The sequence below is a fragment of the Leucoraja erinacea genome, chromosome 37, assembly GCF_028641065.1.
Source record: "Leucoraja erinacea ecotype New England chromosome 37, Leri_hhj_1, whole genome shotgun sequence".
Lineage (NCBI taxonomy): Eukaryota > Metazoa > Chordata > Chondrichthyes > Rajiformes > Rajidae > Leucoraja > Leucoraja erinaceus.
The window spans coordinates 849,418-868,346 of record NC_073413.1 but is presented as its reverse complement, the minus strand read 5'-3'; the positions used below and the strand labels follow the sequence as shown (position 1 = coordinate 868,346).

Below are 18,929 nucleotides of genomic sequence, written 5' to 3'. Positions count from 1 at the left end.
GCTTCAGAGGCTCAATCCAGCGCTAAAAATCGTGATTACAAAAACTTGGGGGGGGATGTCCCCCACCTCTCAAAACATGGGGGGGGACGTGTTCCCTCTGGCCCCCCCAGGTTTTCCGCCCCTGCCTTTGGGAACACATTTAGCGTGTCAGATTACGTCCATGTATCTTTATGGTTTGAAAGGCCACTCGGCCCATCGCGTCCATGCAAGCACACAAGAAAAGCAATAGGGTGGCACTGGTGCAGAGATAGACTCGCTCCCTCACAGAACCAGGGACCTGGGTTCAATCCTAACTATGTGTGCTGTCTGTACGGATTTTGTACTTTCTCTCTGTGACCACGTGGGTTTTCTCCGGGTGCTCCGGTTCCCTCCCACACTCCAATGGCGTACATGTTTGCAGGTTGATTGGCTTGGTACAAATGTAAAATGTCCCTAGTGGGTGTAGGGTAGTGTTAATGTGCGGGGATCGCTGGTCGGTGCGGACTCAGTGGGCCTAAGGGCCTGTTTCCACACTGTATCTCTAAACTAAACTAAACTAAATCACCCTGCAAAGCACATGGCATAGGGGTTCAGTATTGATGGGGATAGAGTCTGAAGGCAGCACAGGTTTGTAAAGAGTTGGCTTTGGTAAACGGGTCATAAATTGTCCCAAGTGGCAGGACCTGCTAGTATAGTGGGGTACCGCAAGGGTCAGCGTGGACTTGGGGGCCAAGCTATTGTTTGCATATTAATGATCTGGATGAGGGAATGTGGGTGTTTTCTCCAAGTTGCCGGATCCCACATCACAATGGGGGCAGTGCAAGTTGGAGGGAGGTTTGTTGACCTCTGGACTAAGATTGGTCAGGACTCCGGAGGAATGGTTTGCAACAGACTGCAATGGAAGTCAGAAGACAGGAAGGAATGGGAGCCAGTGAAGGAAATGACTGAATGCTAGGATGCTTCCACCTATCTCGCCAATAAGGGAAGAAGTGATGAGCGCTTTTTGGGTAACATGGTACGGCGCCTTTGAAGGTAGGCATGTTTGTGCAGCAGGCAGCAAAAAAAGCGAATGGTACTGGCTTTCATAGCAAGAGGATTTGAGTATAGGAGCAGGGAGGTTCTACTGCAGTTGTACAGGGTCTTGGTGAGACCACACCTGGAGTATTGCGTACAGTTTTGGTCTACAAATCTGAGGAAGGACATTATCCATCAGAGGGAGTGCAGAGAAGGTTCACCATCACTGATTCCTGGGATCATCAGGACTGTCTTCATCAAGAAATCATCACTGGATCACTTGGTTCATCACCATCATCATCAGAATTTATCAGATTCATCATCATCATCTTATCAGAAACGTACAAAATTCTTCAGGGGTTGGACAGGCTAGATCAGGAAGATCATGTTCCCCATCATGTTGGGGAAGTCCAGGACAAGGGGTCACAGCTTATCATAAGGGGGATCATCACTTTAAAACCATCATGAGGAGAACCTTTTTCATCACACAGAGAGTCACCATCATCTCTCATCATCATCATCTCTGCCACATCAGGGTACCATCAGGCCAGTTCATTGGCATATATCATCAGAGGGAGTCAGATGTGGCCCCATGTGGCCATCATCATCATCATCACCATCATCACCATCATCCATATGGAGAGAAGGCAGGTCACGGGATCACATGAGTTGGATGATCATCATCATCATCATATCACAATGGCCATGCAGGCATCGAAGGGCATCATGGCCTACATCCTGCACCTAATTTATATGTTTCTCATGTTTCATCATTGCAGGTCATCATTGGCATGGTACAAATCATCAAAATCATCACTATCATGGGTGTATCATCAGTGTTCATCATGCGGGGATCATCGCTGGTCGGTGCGGACTCACCATCCTAAGGGCCTCATTCCACATCTGTATCTCTAAACTAAACTAAACTAAATCACCCTCATCACCACCACTCTCACATGGAATAGGTGACATTTTCATCATCAGTCACCAGAAGCACCAGGTTTGTAGCATCATTGGCATCATGGTCAAAAAAAATCATAACCATCATCCCCAGTGTGTAGGATCCTGCTCATCATCACGGATCACCATCATCACCATCAGCATGGACTCGGTCACCCAAATCATCCTGTTTGCACATCACCACATCATCATCATCACCACCATCATCATGTCATCATCATCATCACCATCATCCTGCGGTTGCCTCCATCATCATCACAATGGCATGCATCATCATCAGGTTCATCATCACCTCATCACTAACCATATCACCATCACTCATCAGGACCATGGTTTGCAACAGACATCAATCGCCATCATCATCAGACAGGAAGGAATCAGCCATCAAGGAATCATCATGAATGCTATCATCATTCCATCCCACCATCATCGCCAATAATCATCAGTGATCATGCACCATCATCAACCTTGTCATCACCATCTTTGTGGCAACATCATTTGTGTACCATCATCATCATCAAAATAATCATCACTTCACATCACCATCATCAGGTACAAGGGGCAATAAATCATCATCATCATCATCACCATCGTTATCACCATCGTTATCATCATCACCATCATCACATATCACTCATCATCATCATCACATCATCATCATCATCATCATCATCATCATCATCATCATCATCATCACCACCATCATCATCATCATCATCATCATCATCATCATCATCACCATCATCATCATCATCATCATCATCATCATCATCATCATCATCATCATCATCATCATCATCATCATCATCACCACCATCATCATCATCATCACCATCATCATCATCATCATCATCATCATCATCATCATATCATCACCATCATCACCATCATCAAGGACATCAAAGATATAGAAACCGTGGTTCATACCATTCCAGTTCCCTGGCAGTATCCAATCTCTGGGTAGAGCCACGCCAGCCCACGCAGGATTCTCCGTAATCTTGGCACGCCGATGCTATCCATATTGGAGAAGCAGGTGTTACTTGGCATGGTGCGGAGCAGGTCTTTCTCGATCTGAAACAAAGAAATTGTTAATTTCAGCAGCAGCATTTGAACTTGGCTACTGTCAAAGATAAATTGCAGACCTTCAAGGGATAGGGATAGATAGAATGCTTAGAGTGTTGAAAGCCCTCTAATGTGCTATAATCATTCTGTGACTTAGGAATGTTGAAACTGAGCATGTGCAACACACTGCAGTCTACTTTAGTCAGATTCTGTTCCCTGTTGTCAAAGGACAAATGGCAATCATAAACAACACAATAAGGTCGAAAGGGTAACAGGATATTTGCTTAGCTGTAATCGTGTGGAATTGGGCTGTGTTTTTCGGAGGTGAACAATGTATATTTGTTATTAAGAACACTTGGAAGAATGGAAAATTCTAAAAGTGCCTTCTGCACTAAACATCAAAGGAAAATTCTGTGTAGATGAATCTGTTCGTTGAGAAATCTCCTAGATCGCTCCCAGTGAGCACTGTATTTGGTGCTCTTAAATAGAGTCTTGATCATTTTACCCGATCTTTGTGTTGTGTTTTAAAGTTTTCTCCAACACTATCCAACCCAGACCAGACGGACTAAACAGCAAACGATGGCTTCTCTAAGTTCAGTTGGGTCAACTTGAGCAATGCAGATTAAGTAGTGTACACACATTGAATTTTATTTTATGTAAATCACAAACACCTCCCTCCCCTCCCCCTTTCACCTCCTCTCCTCCACAAAAAGTCGTCGAACTAGTTCCACAGTTCGCAATGATATATCCCTCTTGGTTTCACACCTGTCTATCCAACACTCAGCCTATCAGGGAACCTCCTTACCCGAGGATATCTGTTGCCAGCCCCGATTTGCCCTTTTTTTAATTCACTCCCAATTTTTGTTTCCTCTTCCTCTCCCCAATATAATCAGTCTGAGGAAGGAACCCGATCTGAAATGTCACCTATCCATTTTCTCTAGCGATGCTACCTGAGTTACACCAGCATTTTGTGTCTAACTTTAGTTTAAATATAATCCATGCTTTGGATCGGGGAGCATCTACCCTGGGGCAGGCCTCTCCCAAGTTGGCCTGGAGTTGGTCTGAACTCTGGCTCGGTTTGAATTCTTTCCACCTGATAGACGTATATAACAAATTGTAAACGGCATTGTTACGGTGGATAGCAAGAAGCTTGGCTCCATTGCAGAGGTGTTGAAGACCAGATGGCATGGGTCTATGGTGAGGGGTATGAAGCAACACTGTGGCGCAGCGGGTAGAGCTGCTGCCTTACAGCACCAGACACCCGGTTTTGATCCGACTACGGGTTCTGTCTGCACGGAGTTTGTACGTTCTCCCCATGTCCTGCGTGGGGTTTTCTCCGAGATCTTCGGTTTCCTCCCACACTCCAAAGAGGTACAGGTTTGTAGGTTAATTGGCTTAGTATAAAAGTAAATTGTCCCTAGTGTGTGTGTGTGTGGGGTAGTGTTAGTGTGCGGGGATTGCTGGTCACTGCGGAACCGGTGGGCCGAAGGGCCTGTTTCCGCGCTGTATCTCTAAACTAAACTAAACTAAACTAAACTAAAAGCCTGAGGAGTCGGTGGAAAGAGAGACACTGAAGGGCCTGTCCCACTTGCGCATCATTTGAGTGTCACGCAGGAGGCGAGCGAAGATTTTGTGCATCCCAAAATCCTAGGGCGCGGCGCGCGACTGCCTACGCCACCACGCTTCACCACGCGTAAATGATGTCGTGTAAATGACGCGCAAATGACACCCAAGTGGGACAGGCTCTTTAGAACATCGAGTGATCATGTATATCTTGGAAGCTAATCCAGTTAGAGAGAGGTGAGAGTGAAGCCACTACCTTGGGCTCCACCTCAACTCTGCTGCTGATTTGACTGTTCTAATCTCCTTCCCAGCGACTTTCAAACAAACCACTGAAATCTTATCCAGTTTTGCAACGTTACATTCCCTGCATCACAAAGGAGGACTAATTCCACTTTACAATTCGACCTCACCGCACCATGGCCTTTGCCCTTGTGCTTCTGAAAGCCTCACCCATACCTCTGTCACCCTCTTATTTCAATTTTCCGATGCTCTCTTCACCAGCCTCCCACCTTCCATTCTACCACTCGTTCAAAATCATTTCCCTTATTTCCTAACCCTTGCATTAGGTAATCTACAATGGCTCACTGCCGTCCAAAAAAAACACACTGCTTTTATGTAGTGACTTTCAATAATCTTATACTGAACAGAAAGATAATCAAAACAAAATTACACTATTAATAATAATAATATGTTATTGTCATTGCACAGAGGTACAACGAGATTTGGTATGCAGCTTCCATCCGATGTCATAACTTAATTAGCTAAAAATTTAGACACCCAGAGAAACAAGATTAAAAAAAACAAAAAAAAACAGTTAAAGGAGTATAAAGTGCAAATAAGTCTGTGCCGGGTCGATGTGCAACGTGGCCATCCGAGGGAGACAGTTCATGGGGGGAGGGGTACACTCAGCAGGGCCGGTTCAGAGCAGCTATAGCTCTGGGGATGAAGCTGTTCCTAAGTCTCGAGGTGCGGGCGTAGAAGACCGGATGGTAGAAGTTCGAACAGACTATTGCAAGGGTGTGAGGAGTCTTTATGAATGCTGACGGCCTTCCTGAGGCACCGTGTATTGTAGATGCGCTCCAAGGCTGGTAGCTGTGTTCCAATTATCTTCTGCGCTCCGTGGACGACACGCTGAAGAGTTATTTATATCTTATGTACAGTATATCTTATTTATTTATGTATATATTATATCTTATATCTTATGAAGTGCTCCTATTATTATAATTTTTTTAATTAGACCCCCTTCAGTCGAGCCGTCTGGAGCTATGCTCCTGGTAATGGTGGCATTACCAGGAGCATAGCTCCAGACGGCATCGCTCTCAGGATCTTGGGTTCACACAAGCTTCTCCACCACAACAAGGTGACAATCCACGGATTATACTGGGCCACATGTAATATGTAGAAGGTGAACAAAATTGCGTAGGAAGGAACTGCAGATGCTGGTTTAAACCGTAGACACAAAATGCGGGAGTAACTCAGCGGGACAGGCGGCATCTCTGGAAAGAAGGAATGAGTGACGTTTTGGGTCAAGACCCTTCTTCAGACTGAGAGTCAGTTGACAGGGAAATGAAAGGTATCGGCGATGATTTAGAGAGATCAAACGAATAAAAGATATGCAAAAAAGTAACAGCGATAAAGGAAGCTGGGCATTGTTAGCTGTTTGCTAGGCGTGAACGAGAAGCTGGTGCGACGGGTGGAGGAGGGATGGAGAGAGGGAATGCAGGGGTTACATGAAGTTAGAGAAATCAATAGTCAAACCAGTGGGTTGTACGTTGCCCAAACATACCACTGAGTTGTAAACTGCCCACCTTACAACCCAGTGGTATGAATATTAATGTCTCCAACTTCAAGCACCTTGGAATGCAAAAAAAACTATATAGCTATTTCCTTTATATAATATTTTCTTGTTACAGATTGTTCTGCTGTAATATATGTTTCCATACTATCAGTTGGGTAGAACACAAGTGATGAATTAGGAAATACTATTTGTATTACACAGGCTGAATAGGTTATACGGTGAATTTGATCAGGAACTAGAGAACCACTTAAAATTTACTTTGGAAATTGACGAGCAGAAAAAAAACTGCCTTGGCTTTAAACTGCATAGGGAGGGAAAAGCTGTTTCCATGTAACCACCCTGCAGTAAACAGACACATTCTCTGCTACTTTAATTGCAATTGTTTCTATTGACTGCAACGATACTCTTTTAAATAATGTAACATACAGTATTTAGTATTTGTAGCTTGCTGCAACAAACATAAACTTCTTACTATTTATTTCAGAAAATACTGTTGGTAAAAATTCCTCTGTTATCATGACTTTGAAACTCCCTAGTCCCTACCCTGTTTTCTCCCATTGACACAAGCTTTTATAACATGGTAACACAAGTTTTCTTAGGAATACATAAAGAAGGTCTAGAGGAGATTTATGTGAATGATCCTAGGAATGATTGGGTTAATGTATGATGAGCGTTTGAAGGCACTGAGCCTGTACTCGCTGGAGTTTAGAAGGATGAGGGGAACCTCAGTGAAACTTAGCGAATAGTGAAAGGGCTAGATAGAGTGGATGTGGAGAGGATGTTTCCACTAGTGGGAGAACCAAGGAACAGAGGCCACAGCCTCAGAAGAAAAGGACGTACCATTAGAAAGGAAACGAGGAGGAATTTCTTTAGTCACCGGGTGGTGAATCTGTGGAATTCACTGCCACAAATGGCGGTGGAGGAAAAGTCAATGGATATTTTTAAGGCAGAGATTGACAGATTCTTAATTAGTACGGGTATCTGAGAGTGTTCTTCCGACGCCGGAGCTCCACCATCCCGGCGAGAGGGCCTGAAACATCGGACCGCCGTAGCGGCGACTGCAGAGGCCTCAATAGGCCCGACTATGGGTGAACAAGGGGAAGATGACTGAACTTTGCTGCCTTCCCTCACAGTGGGAAACGTTGATTCCACTGTGGGGGATGTTTTATGTTTTATGTTAAATTCTATAGTGTTGTGTTAATCTTATTTGTGTGCTGCATGCTAACTCAGATTTCACTGCACCAATTGGTGTAAGTGACAGTAAATGTCCTTTGTCTTTATCAGGGGTTATGGGGCGAAGGCAGGAGAATGGGGTTGAGCGGGAAGGATAGATCAGCCATGTTATCGCAGAACTATCTGCACGTTGTCAAGTTATTCACTCTCACTCCATCACCTGTTTCGCTGCAAGGCCTCCATCGTTGGAGCTGTTTTTGACGATGTCACGGTACGAGGTTTCAGCTGTGGATAAACCGCAGCACCTCATATGGATGGAGCCGGGAAAATTAAAAAAAACATCTGGAGGGTTATGGTCTGAGCGCAGGTATATGGGACTAGGGGAGATTATGTGTTTCGGCACGGACTATCTTGTCCAGATGGCCTGTTTCCGTGCTTACATAGAAACATTGAAATATGGTTATTATATGGTTATGTTATCGCAGAACTATCTGCACGTTGTCAAGTTATTCACTCTCACTCGATCACCTGTTTCGCTGCAAGGCCTCCATCATTGGAGCTGTTTTTGACGATGTCACGGTACGAGGTTTCAGTATTTCGTTTCTTCTGTAGAGCTCCTGACAACCGCATCCACATCTGGGGAGAGACAAGCTCCATAAGACAAACCGCAGCACCTCAAAATGAGCCGGGAAAATTAAAAAAAAACATCTATCTCTATGTGTACAACCTGGGTTATAGGGTCACAGAGCCATGCAACGTGGAAACAAGCCCTTCGACCCAACTTGCCCACATCTTGTCCCACCTTACATAGAAACATAGAAATTAGGTGCAGGAGTAGGCCATTCGGCCCTTCGAGCCTGCACCGCCATTCAATATGATCATGGCTGATCATCCAACTCAGTATCCCGTACCTGCCTTCTCTCCATACCCTCTGATCCCCTTGGCCACAAGGGCCACATCTAATTCCCTCTTAAATATAGCCAATGAACTGGCCTCAACTACCCTCTGTGGCAGAGAGTTCCAGAGATTCACCACTCTCTGTGTGAAAAAAGTTCTCCTCATCTCGGTTTTAACGGATTTCCCCCTTATCCTTAAGCTGTGACCCCCTTGTTCTGGACTTCCCCAACATCGGGAACAATCTTCCTGCATCTAGCCTGTCCAACCCCTTAAGAATTTTGTAAGTTTCTATAAGATCCATTCTCAATCTCCTAAATTCTAGAGAGTATAAACCAAGTCTATCCAGTCTTTCTTCATAAGACAGTCCTGACATTCCTGACACCAGGAATCAGTCTGGTGAACCTTCTCTGCACTCCCTCTATGGCAATAATGTCCTTCCTCAAATTTGGAGACCAAAACTGTACGCAATACTCCAGGTGTGGTCTCACCAAGACCCTTTACAACTGCAGTAGAACCTCCCTGCTCCTATACTCAAATCCTTTTGCTATGAAAGCCAACATACCATTCACTTTCTTTACTGCCTGCTGCACCTGCATGCGTACCTTCAATGACTGGTGTACCATGACACCCAGGTCTCGCTGCATCTCCCCCTTTCCCAATTGGCCACCATTTAGATAATAGTCTGCTTTCCCGTTTTTGCCACCAAAATGGATAACCTCACATTTATCCACATTATACTGCATCTGCCAAACATTTGCCCACTCACCCAGCCTATCCAAGTCACCTTGCAGTCTCCTAGCATCCTCATTGGGCCCATATCCCTCTAAACCTGTCCTATCCATGTACCTGTCTAAATATTTCTTAAATTATGTGATATTCCCCGCCTCAACTACCTCCTCTGGCACCTCGTACCATACACCCACCACCCTTCACATGAAATTTTTTTTCCTCAGGTTCCTATTAAATCTTTCTCCACTCAGTTTAAACACATGTCCCCTGGGTCTCGCTTCCCCTACTCTGGGCAAGAGGCTCTGTGCGTTTACCTGATTTATTCCTCTCTTTATTTTGTACACCTCTATAAGATCATCCCTCATCCTCCTGTGCTCCAAGGAATAGAGAGTCCCAGCCTGCTCAACCTCTCCCTGTAGCTCAAGCCTTTGAGAGCAGGCAACATCCTTGTAAATATTCTCTGCATCCTTTCCAACTTGACAACATATCTCCTATAACATCTATATACTTATACTCTGATCTTGGATATGGACATATTTGTGTATTTGTGTGTGCGTTTGTGTGTGTTTTTCTCCTCGAAAACACGAAGCGCTAACGGCAAAATTTTTACATATTCCGATAGAGATTTGCCTCACGATCTCGAAAATCGCCTCTTCTGCAAATTCGAATTATTATTTCCCAAGTTCTTTATTAAAATCTGTGATATTTGTTAAAGCTAACGAGCTGATGCGCCACAATGGCTCTGCTCCTCACGGCCAGGTGCGCAGCTTTCAAACTGCGCACTCGGCCGACTGTCCGCCCCGCCTGAAGCCCAGCCACCCTCTCCCCCCCACCCTGGGCTCTAGATTGAAGCCGCTGACGAGTTACGTTAACCCCACCCTTCCCCCCCCCTCCTGACTCGCAGTCATTTTGTCGCCCCCCTCTCCCCCCAGGGTTCTGGATTGAAGCCGCTGAACACGCAGTAATGATCATATTGAATATATCAGCCATGATCATATTGAATGGCGGTGCAGGCTCGAAGGGCCGAATGGCCTACTCCTGCACCTATTTTCTATGTTTCTATGTAATTTGGTTAGGCTACCAAGGCCTCCTCTCCCCGCCGCCCCCCCTCCTCCTCCCCCTCTCCCCCCCCTCCGTCCCCTTCCTCTCCCCTCCCCCCTCCTCTCCCCCATTCCCTCTCCTCTCCCCCCTTCCCTCCCTCTCTTTCTCCCCACTCCCTCCCCCCACTCCCTCTTCCCCCCCTCTTCCCCTCTCCCTCTCTCCCTCCCCCCCCTCTTCTCTCCTCCCCCCCCCCTCTCTCTCCCCCTCCCCCCCCCCCCTCCCCCCCCCTCCCCCCCCTCTCCCTCTTCCCCCCCTCCTCCACCCACTCTCCCCCTCCCCCCCCCCCTCCCCCCCTCCCCCCCCCCTCCCTCCCTCCCCCCTCCCCTCCCCCCCCCCTCCACCCCCCCCTCTCCTCCCCTCTCCTCTCCCCCCTCCCCCTCTCCCTTTCTCTGCCCCACTCTCTCTTGCCCTCTCTCTCTATCCCCCCGCCTCCCTCTCTAGATGCGCCTGCGAGTTGGGGGCTATGCGTCAGTGGATAGGATGGGGATGGGGTAAAAGGAGCCAATGAATAATATTAATATAATATCAAGGGGGGTGGTTAGTGTGTGTGTGCCTCCGCGCGCGCGTTGAGGGGACGGGACCCAACCGTCCCCCTTGGTCTACCAACTGAGGGTAACTTTTGCACACAAAGGTGGTGGGTATATGGAACGAGCTGCCAGAGAAAGTAGTTGGGACAGGTACCAGAACAGTATTTAAAAGACATTCAGACAGGTAAACAGATGGAAATGGTTTAGTGGATATGGGCCATAGGGCGTGGAAACAGGACCTTCAGCCCAACTTGCCCACACCGGTCAACATATCCCAGCTACACTAGTCCCACATGCCCGTGAGGGCCCATATCCCTCCAAACCTGTCCTATCCATGTACCTGTCTCCTCCCCTTACTCAGCCCTCGGGCTCCTCCTCCTCCTTTTTTTTCCGTTCTTCTCCCACCCCCACCCCCACCCCCCCCCCCACCCCCCCATCAGTCTGAAGAAGGGTTTCGGCCCGAAACGTTGCCTATTTCCTTCGCTCCATAGATGCTGCTGCACCCGCTGAGTTTCTCCAGCATTTTTGTGTACTATCCATGTACCTATCTGTTTCTGAAACATTGAGATAGTCCCTGCCTCAACTACCTCCTCTGGCAGCTTGTTCCATACAGCCACCACCCTTTGTGTGAATGAGGTGAGATGGGGGCTTATGGTCAATAAGGACAGGCTAGGCCGCAGGGCTGATTGCGTGCTGTGTGGCTCCATGGCGAGGTGATACACTGGCTCAGAATAAAAAGCTAAACCAAATGGAGCGCAAATAAAAATCACTATTTAAATAAAATCTTCAACCATCTTACAGCAATATATCCTGTCTATTGTAATACAGGAAATTAGAGGCACTAATCAAGAGCAGATGTTGTGAAAGCAACTGGGACACGGTGACAAGGAAACGCTATATAAACGGAGAATTAACATTGCAGAGCAAAAATGCTCAAGGAAACAACGAGGGAGAAAGGGGAGGTGGGATAGATGTGCATATGAGAGAGAAAGAGAGAAGTCAGTCATCGACCGTCAGAGGTAAAATCTCAAGATAGGCACAAAAAGCTGCAGTAACTCAGTGGGTCAGATAACATCTCTGGAGAAAAGGAATAGGTGACGTTTCAGGTCGAGACCCTTCTTCAGACAGGAGGAAAGGGTCACCTATTCCTTCTCTCCAGAGATGTTGTCTGACCCGCTGAGTTCCTGCAGCTTTTGTGTCTATCTTCGGTTTACACCAGCATCTGCACTTCCTTCCGACACAGAAGTAAAATCCACACGGACAGAGATCAAAATATGCAATAGGTCAGGCTACAGATTGACTATCATTGGCAGAAGGGCGCGTACAGTCAGGACATGAGTAACACACTAAGATTACAGGCTTTCCTCAATTTACAAAATGCTGGAAATCCGGGAAAAAAAGAAAATAATTTAGGGGGGGTTTCGTCAGAATGGGAAATATCCTACAATCAGAACATAATCAGTTCTTACAGGGGTTCTTGGGAGTCATTGAGGCTTACAACAGGCCCTTCAGCCCAATTTGCCCAACATGTCCCATCTATACTAGTCCCACCTCCCTGCATTTTGGTCCACATCCCTCCAAACCTGTCCTATCCTTGTACCTGTCTAATTGTTTCTTAAATAGTACCTGCCTCAACTACCTCCTCCACCAACTCGTACCATACACCCGTCATCCTTTGCGTGAAAACGTTACCCCTCCACTTCCTATTGAATCTTTCCCCCCTCACCTTGAACCTATATGTCTTTGACCTGAACTGTGAACAGTTTCTCCACAGCTGCTGCCTGACCCGCTGACCCGTGTTCAAGAAGGAACTGCAGATGCTGGAAAATCGAAGGTAGACAAAAGTGCTGGAGAAACTCAGCGGGTGCGGCAGCATCTATGGAGCGACGGAAATAGGTCCTTTTCCTTCATACAGACCTATTTCCTTCATTCCATAGATGTTGCCGCACCCGCTGAGTTTCTCCAGCACTTTTGTCAACCACTGAATGTTTTCTGTATTTTCTGTTTCTGTCTTTATAGAAACATAGAAACATCGAAAATAGGTGCAGGAGTAGGCCATTCGGCCCTTCAAGCCTGCACCGCCATTCAATATGATCATGGCTGATCATCCAACTCAGTATCCTGTACCTGCCTTCTCTCCATACCCCCTGATCCCTTTAGCCACAAGGGCAACATCTAACTCCCTCTTAAATATAGCCAATGAACTGGCCTCAACTACCCTCTGTGGCCGAGAATTGCACAGATTCACCACTCTCTGTGTGAAAAATGTTTTTCTCATCTCGGTCCTAAAAGATTTCCCCCTTATCCTTAAACTGTAACCCCTTGTTCTGGACTTCCCCAACATCGGGAACAATCTTCCTGCATCTAGCCTGTCCAACCCCTTAAGAATTTTGTAAGTTTCTATAAGATCCCCCCTCAATCTTCTAAATTCTAGCGAGTACAAGCCGAGTCTATCCAGTCTTTCTTCATATGAAAGTCCTGACATCCCAGGAATCAGTCTGGTGAACCTTCTCTGTACTCCCTCTATGGCAAGAATGTCTTTCCTCAGATTAGGAGACCAAAACTGTACGCAATACTCCAGGTGTGGTCTCACCAAGACCCTGTACAACTGCAGTAGAACCTCTCTGCTCCTATACTCAAATCCTTTTGCAATGAAAGCTAACATACCATTCGCTTTCGTTACTGCCTGCTGCACCTGCATGCCTACCTTCAATGACTGGTGTACCATGACACCCAGGTCTCGCTGCATCTCCCCCTTTCCCAATCGGCCACCATTTAGATAATAGTCTGCTTTCCTGTTTTTGCCACCAAAATGGATAACCTCACATTTATCCACATTGGAGTTATGGTCTGCTGTAATGATTCCTACTTTAGCTGCACACTCACCGGATGAATACAACGCAGCTTTGCATATTTCTGGAAATATTCAACCCAGACACTGATTATACTGTGCTGTCAAATCCTGCACCCTCCTGGCAACCTCTCAAGTTTTGCCACAACGGCCTCCCTTTTTTCTGGATCATCTTCATAGTCATGGGCCGGGAGGAACTGCAGGTCGAGACCCTTCTGTTGGCTGGCTTTTTGTGCGTTTTGATCTTTGTCCATGTGGATTTTACTTCTGTGTTGGAAGGAACTGTGCAGATGCTGATTCTTTGTGTCTGTCTACAGACTGAAGAAGGTGGTGAAGAAGGGTATCGACCCGAAACGCCAACTATTCGCCCGAAACACCAACTATTCGGCAACTAAATGGTGACCACACATTTCAATGTACCAACTCGTACACGTGACAAATAAATGTATCTTGCATCGTGTATTTCTTTCCTGCATAGATGCTACCTGACCCACTGAATTACTCCAGCCTTTTGTGTCTGTCTTCATATTCATGGGCACAGGTATTATTTTCAGTTTAGTTCAATTTAATTTAATTTAGAGACACAGCTCGGCGCACAAACCAGTCCGCACCAACCCCAGCGATTCCCATAGACTGGCACGATCCCGCACACCAGGGACAATTTTACAATTTTTACTGCAGGCAATTAACCTATAAACCTTTGCGCCTTTGGAATGTGGGAGGAAACCGGAGCTCCTGGAGAAAACCCACGTGGCCACTGGGAGAAGGTACAAACTCCGTACAGACAGCACCCGTAGCCAGGATTGAACCGGGGTCTCTGGCGGTGAGGCAGCAACTCTACCACTGCACCACCATACTGCTCCAATCATATGCTTAATCCTCCTCCCATTCTCCCCATTAGAGAAGCACCGTTATAGAAGCTTTTCACTATACACGTGACAATAAATTGCCCAACGCATCACCATCACTATACACGTGGTGAAAATTGCCCAACGCATCACCGGTTCCTCGCTCCCCTTCATTGAGTCTGTCCAAAGCAAGCGCTGTCTGCGGAGGGCGCTCAGCATCGCCAAGGACTGCTCTCACCCCAACCATGGACTGTTTACCCTCCTACCATCCGGGAGGCGCTACAGGTCTCTCCGTTGCCGAACCAGCAGGTCGAGGAACAGCTTCTTTCCGGCGGCTGTCACTCTACTCAACAACGTACCTCGGTGACTGCCAATCACCACCCCCCCCCCCCTCCCCCCCCCCCCCCCCCTGGACACTTATTATTATTTATTCAAATCGTTTGCTATGTCGCTCTTCCAGGGAGATGCTAAATGCATTTCGTTGTCTCTGTACTGTACACTGACAATGACAATTAAAATTGAATCTGAATCTGAATCTGAATAAACTAAACTGACCTGAGAAACAGGTCTTGCAGCACAATTAGATCATTCTGACCACGGTGGTTGCCCGAGCTGGTCTGATTTGCCTGTATTGGCCCAAATGCAGTTGTCTATCCTGCTAACTTAAGCCCAGAGTGCACTGGGTGGAACAGGAGGGTCCTGACAATATCCTACTCCTGGCATGCTGAAGGCCTGCGCCCAAAAAATAGACACCCACTCTATCTCACTAGGTAGACTGGAAATGCTGGAGAAACTCAGCGGGTGAGGCAGCATCTATTGAGCGAAGGAATAGGTGACGTTTCGGGTCGAGACCCGAAACGTCACCTATTCCTTCGCTCCATAGATGCTGCCTCGCCCGCTGAGTTTCTCCAGCATTTTTGTCCACCTTCGATTTTTCCAGCATCTGCAGTTCCTTCTTAAACACTCTATCTCACTGGTGTCTCTGCTGACATGGCTGATTGCCAGCCACAAAACACACAGACTGGACCTAACCAAGCCAGTCACTCCCACATTCATCTCCATAACTGAAAGCAGTGACGAATGGGTTAGTGATGACACCTGCTCACAAGTGCCAGCTCATAGTATTGACGTGAGAGTCGATGACGCATATGCCCGGGAGATTAATACTAATCAACAGCATCGTGTGTTACAGCAAATACCTGGAGCAACATTTAAGCAACACCTGACCAAGGGTGGCTCTCCGGAGCCCCAGCACGACTGACAACGTAAGGGCAAAGTTACATCTGTGGACAAAGTTACATCTGGGTGGCACTGGGAAGAACACACTGTGTCAACCCCTTTTAACAGCGGTAGAGTTGCTGCCTTACTGCGCCAGAGACCTGGGTTTGATCCGGACTACGGATGCTGTTTAGAGATACAGTGCAGAAACAGGCCCTTCGGCCCATCGAGTCTGTGTCGACCAGCGAACACACCCCCCCCCTCAGCACAATAGCACTATCTTACACACAGGGGACAATGTTCAATTTTTGCAGAAGGACAATTAACACAAGCCTGCATGCCTCTGGAGTGTGGGAGGAAAGTGGAGCAAGCGGAGAAAACCCACGCGGTCACAGTGAGAACACGCAAACCCCGTACCGACAGCACCCATAGTACGGATCGATGTAAGGCAGCAACTCTACCGCTGCTGAGCCAGTCTGTATGAAGTTTGTACGTTCTCTCTGTGACTGCATGGGCTTTCTCCGGTTTCCTCCCCCACTCCAAAGAAATACAGGTTTGCTGGTTAAATGTTTTCTGTAAAAATTGTAAATGGTCCCCGGTGTGTAGGATAGAATAGTATAAATTTTGAATAGAATAAATTTTATTAGCAAAGTATGTATACGTACAAGGAATTTGCCTTGGTGCTTTGCTCGCAAGTAACACACGATATACAGTAGACAATAAAAAATAAAACATTAGAATATAAATATGTGGAAATAAAATACCAGAGTAAAAAAAGGGTAGACTTTTGGCTGTTGTTGAGCTACTGCTTGTGGGAAAAAGCTGTTTTTATGTCTGGCTGTGGCGGCTTTGACAGTCCGGAGTCGCCTTCCAGAGGGAAGTGATTCAAAGAGTTTGTGGCCAGGGTGAGAGGGGTCAGAGATGATCTTACCCCCTCGCTTCCTGGCCCTTGCAGTGTACAGTTCGTCAATGGAGGTAAGGTTGCAGCCAATAATCTTCTCGGCTGATCGAACGATGCAGATGTCGTGCTTGGTGGCTGAGCCAAACCAGACCATGATGGAGAAGGTGAGGACTGACTCTATGATAGTTGTGCTAGTTTACAGGTGATTGCTGGTTGGCACAGACACAGTGGGCCGAAGGGCCTGTTTCCATGTTGTACAGGTGCACAACCTTTTATCCGGTGTTCCGGAAACCGAAAAACTCCGAAAACCGGCCATTTTTTCCAGATGTCGTCTGCGCACCAAAGCTCGCGTTTGGCGCCAAACTTGACCCGAAACGACCCACGGTCAACCCAGGTCTGTACTACTGTAGCGGCTGCCTCCTCCCCGGAGACCGGGAGACGCTTAAACATCTGTAAATCATTGCTTAAATGTTAGTCAGTTAGTTTGGAGGGCTTTTATGTGAAGGGGGGGTGAAGGGGTAAACTTTAATTCTTAGTCCCCTACCTGGTCGGAGAGGCGGGGAGCGGTCAATGCCTTACCGGGTCGCCGTGCAGTAAGCTCCGCAGCGCTGTGGCCGGTGGGGCAGCGGGCAGCGCCGGTTGTAGCTCCGACCCCGGCAACTCTACCCCTGGCTGCGAGGCGCTCCAAATCCAGCGCGGCCCGCGGCCGGACGCCCCAGCTCCGCGAATGTCGGGAGTCGGCGGCGTCGCAGCGCTGGGATACCAGCGGGGAGCGGGCAATGCCTTACCGGGTCGCCGTGCGGCAAGCTCCGGAGCGCTGTGGCCGCCGACCCAACGTTCGCGGAGCGTCGCTGGATTTGGAGCCGCGCAGCCAGGGGTAGAGTTGCCGGGGTCGGAGCTCCAACCGGCGCCGCCCGCGGCCGGACGAAGCCCCCAGCTCCGCGAGGTTGGGAGTCGCCGACCAGGTAGGGGACTAAGAATTAAAGTTTCCCCCTTCACCCCTACTCCACCACCACCACATAAAATCCCTCCAAACTAACTGACTAACATTTATGCAATGATTCTCCCGGTCTCCGGGGAGGAGGCAGCTGCTCCAGACTTTTCAAGCCGCCCGCGCTACCTACCTAATCTACGCTAAAAATCTTCCATTCGGAAATCCGAAAATGTCCGAAATCCAACAAGTGTCTGGTCCCAAGGCTTTCGGATAAAAGGTTGTGCACCTGTATCTCTAAAGTTTCTCATTAAGGTCTATAACATTACATTAAAAATAAGATTGGGCGACACAGTGGGGCAGCTAGTTAGAGCTACTGCCAACAATGCCAGAGGGCAGAGTACCCAGAGGAAACACATGCAGTCACAGGGAGAACGTGCAAACTCTGCACAGATAGCACCGGAGATCCTCATCCTGATTTATGGTGCTGTCTGTGCAGAGTTTGTACAATGGGTTTCCTCCGGGTGCTCCGGTTTCCTATTACATCCCAAAGCCATGCGTGCTTGTGGGTTAATTGGCCTCTGTAAATTGCCCCAGAGTGCGTAGGGTGTGTAGGCTGTGAAATGGGATAACATAGAACTAGTAGGAATGGGTGATCGATGGTTGGCGTGGACTCAGTTCCCCATGTTGTCTCTTTCAATCAATTAATCAATTAAACCTATACAGCATACATGGCCATGACTATCTACTGCCTCAACAACAATTCAATAGTCCTACTCCTTGCCACATTCTGCAGCGTTGAGCTCCACTGACATTTCTTCCGATGATATCTTGGCTCAGGACATTCTTGAGTAGAATGTGAACGACAAACCTGAGTGCCTTGACTAATGGTGGGTCAGTTTAGTTTAGCGATACAGCGCAGAAACAGGGACTTTGGCCCACCGAGTCTGCACCGACCAGCCATCCCTGCACATTAACACTATCGGGACAATTTTACACATACACCAAGCCAATTAACCTACAAACCTGTACGACTTTGGAGTGTGGGAGGAAAACTACGATCTCGGAGAAAACCCACGCAGGTCACGGGGAGAACGCACAAACTCCCTACAGACAGCACCCGTAGCCAAGATTGAACCCGGGTCTCCGGCGCTGCAAGCGCTGTAAGGCAGCAACTCTGTTGCAGCGCCACTCAGTTACATCCGGCCATCCCCAATCCACCATTGATGGAAGCCACTCCCCGGGGTGATGGTCACCATTTCAAATTAGACACCTGGTATTGGTCCTGTTACCACTACATCATTATAACATCAATTCTTCTGTCACCAACAGTGGAAAAACATTGCCACTAGACCTAAAGGGCCTGTCCCACTTACG

General features: G+C 47.5%; 1 protein-coding gene across 5 annotated transcripts in view; it reads right to left on the bottom strand.

Annotated features, from left to right (window-relative positions):
• Positions 1-18,929, bottom strand: part of sgsm3 (small G protein signaling modulator 3) — a 112,574-nt gene that overhangs the window by 66,166 nt on the left and 27,479 nt on the right. For 4 of the 5 annotated variants that reach the window (XM_055662987.1, XM_055662986.1, XM_055662988.1 and 1 more), the window contains 2 exons: positions 8,078-8,185; positions 2,881-3,024 (listed from right to left, as the gene is read on the bottom strand). In XM_055662987.1, coding sequence (XP_055518962.1) covers positions 2,881-3,024; positions 8,078-8,185 — 252 coding nt within the window. Of the gene's footprint in view, positions 1-2,880; positions 3,025-7,769; positions 7,829-8,077; positions 8,186-18,929 lie in introns of those variants that run through there. The other variant, XM_055662990.1, reaches the window with a different exon arrangement.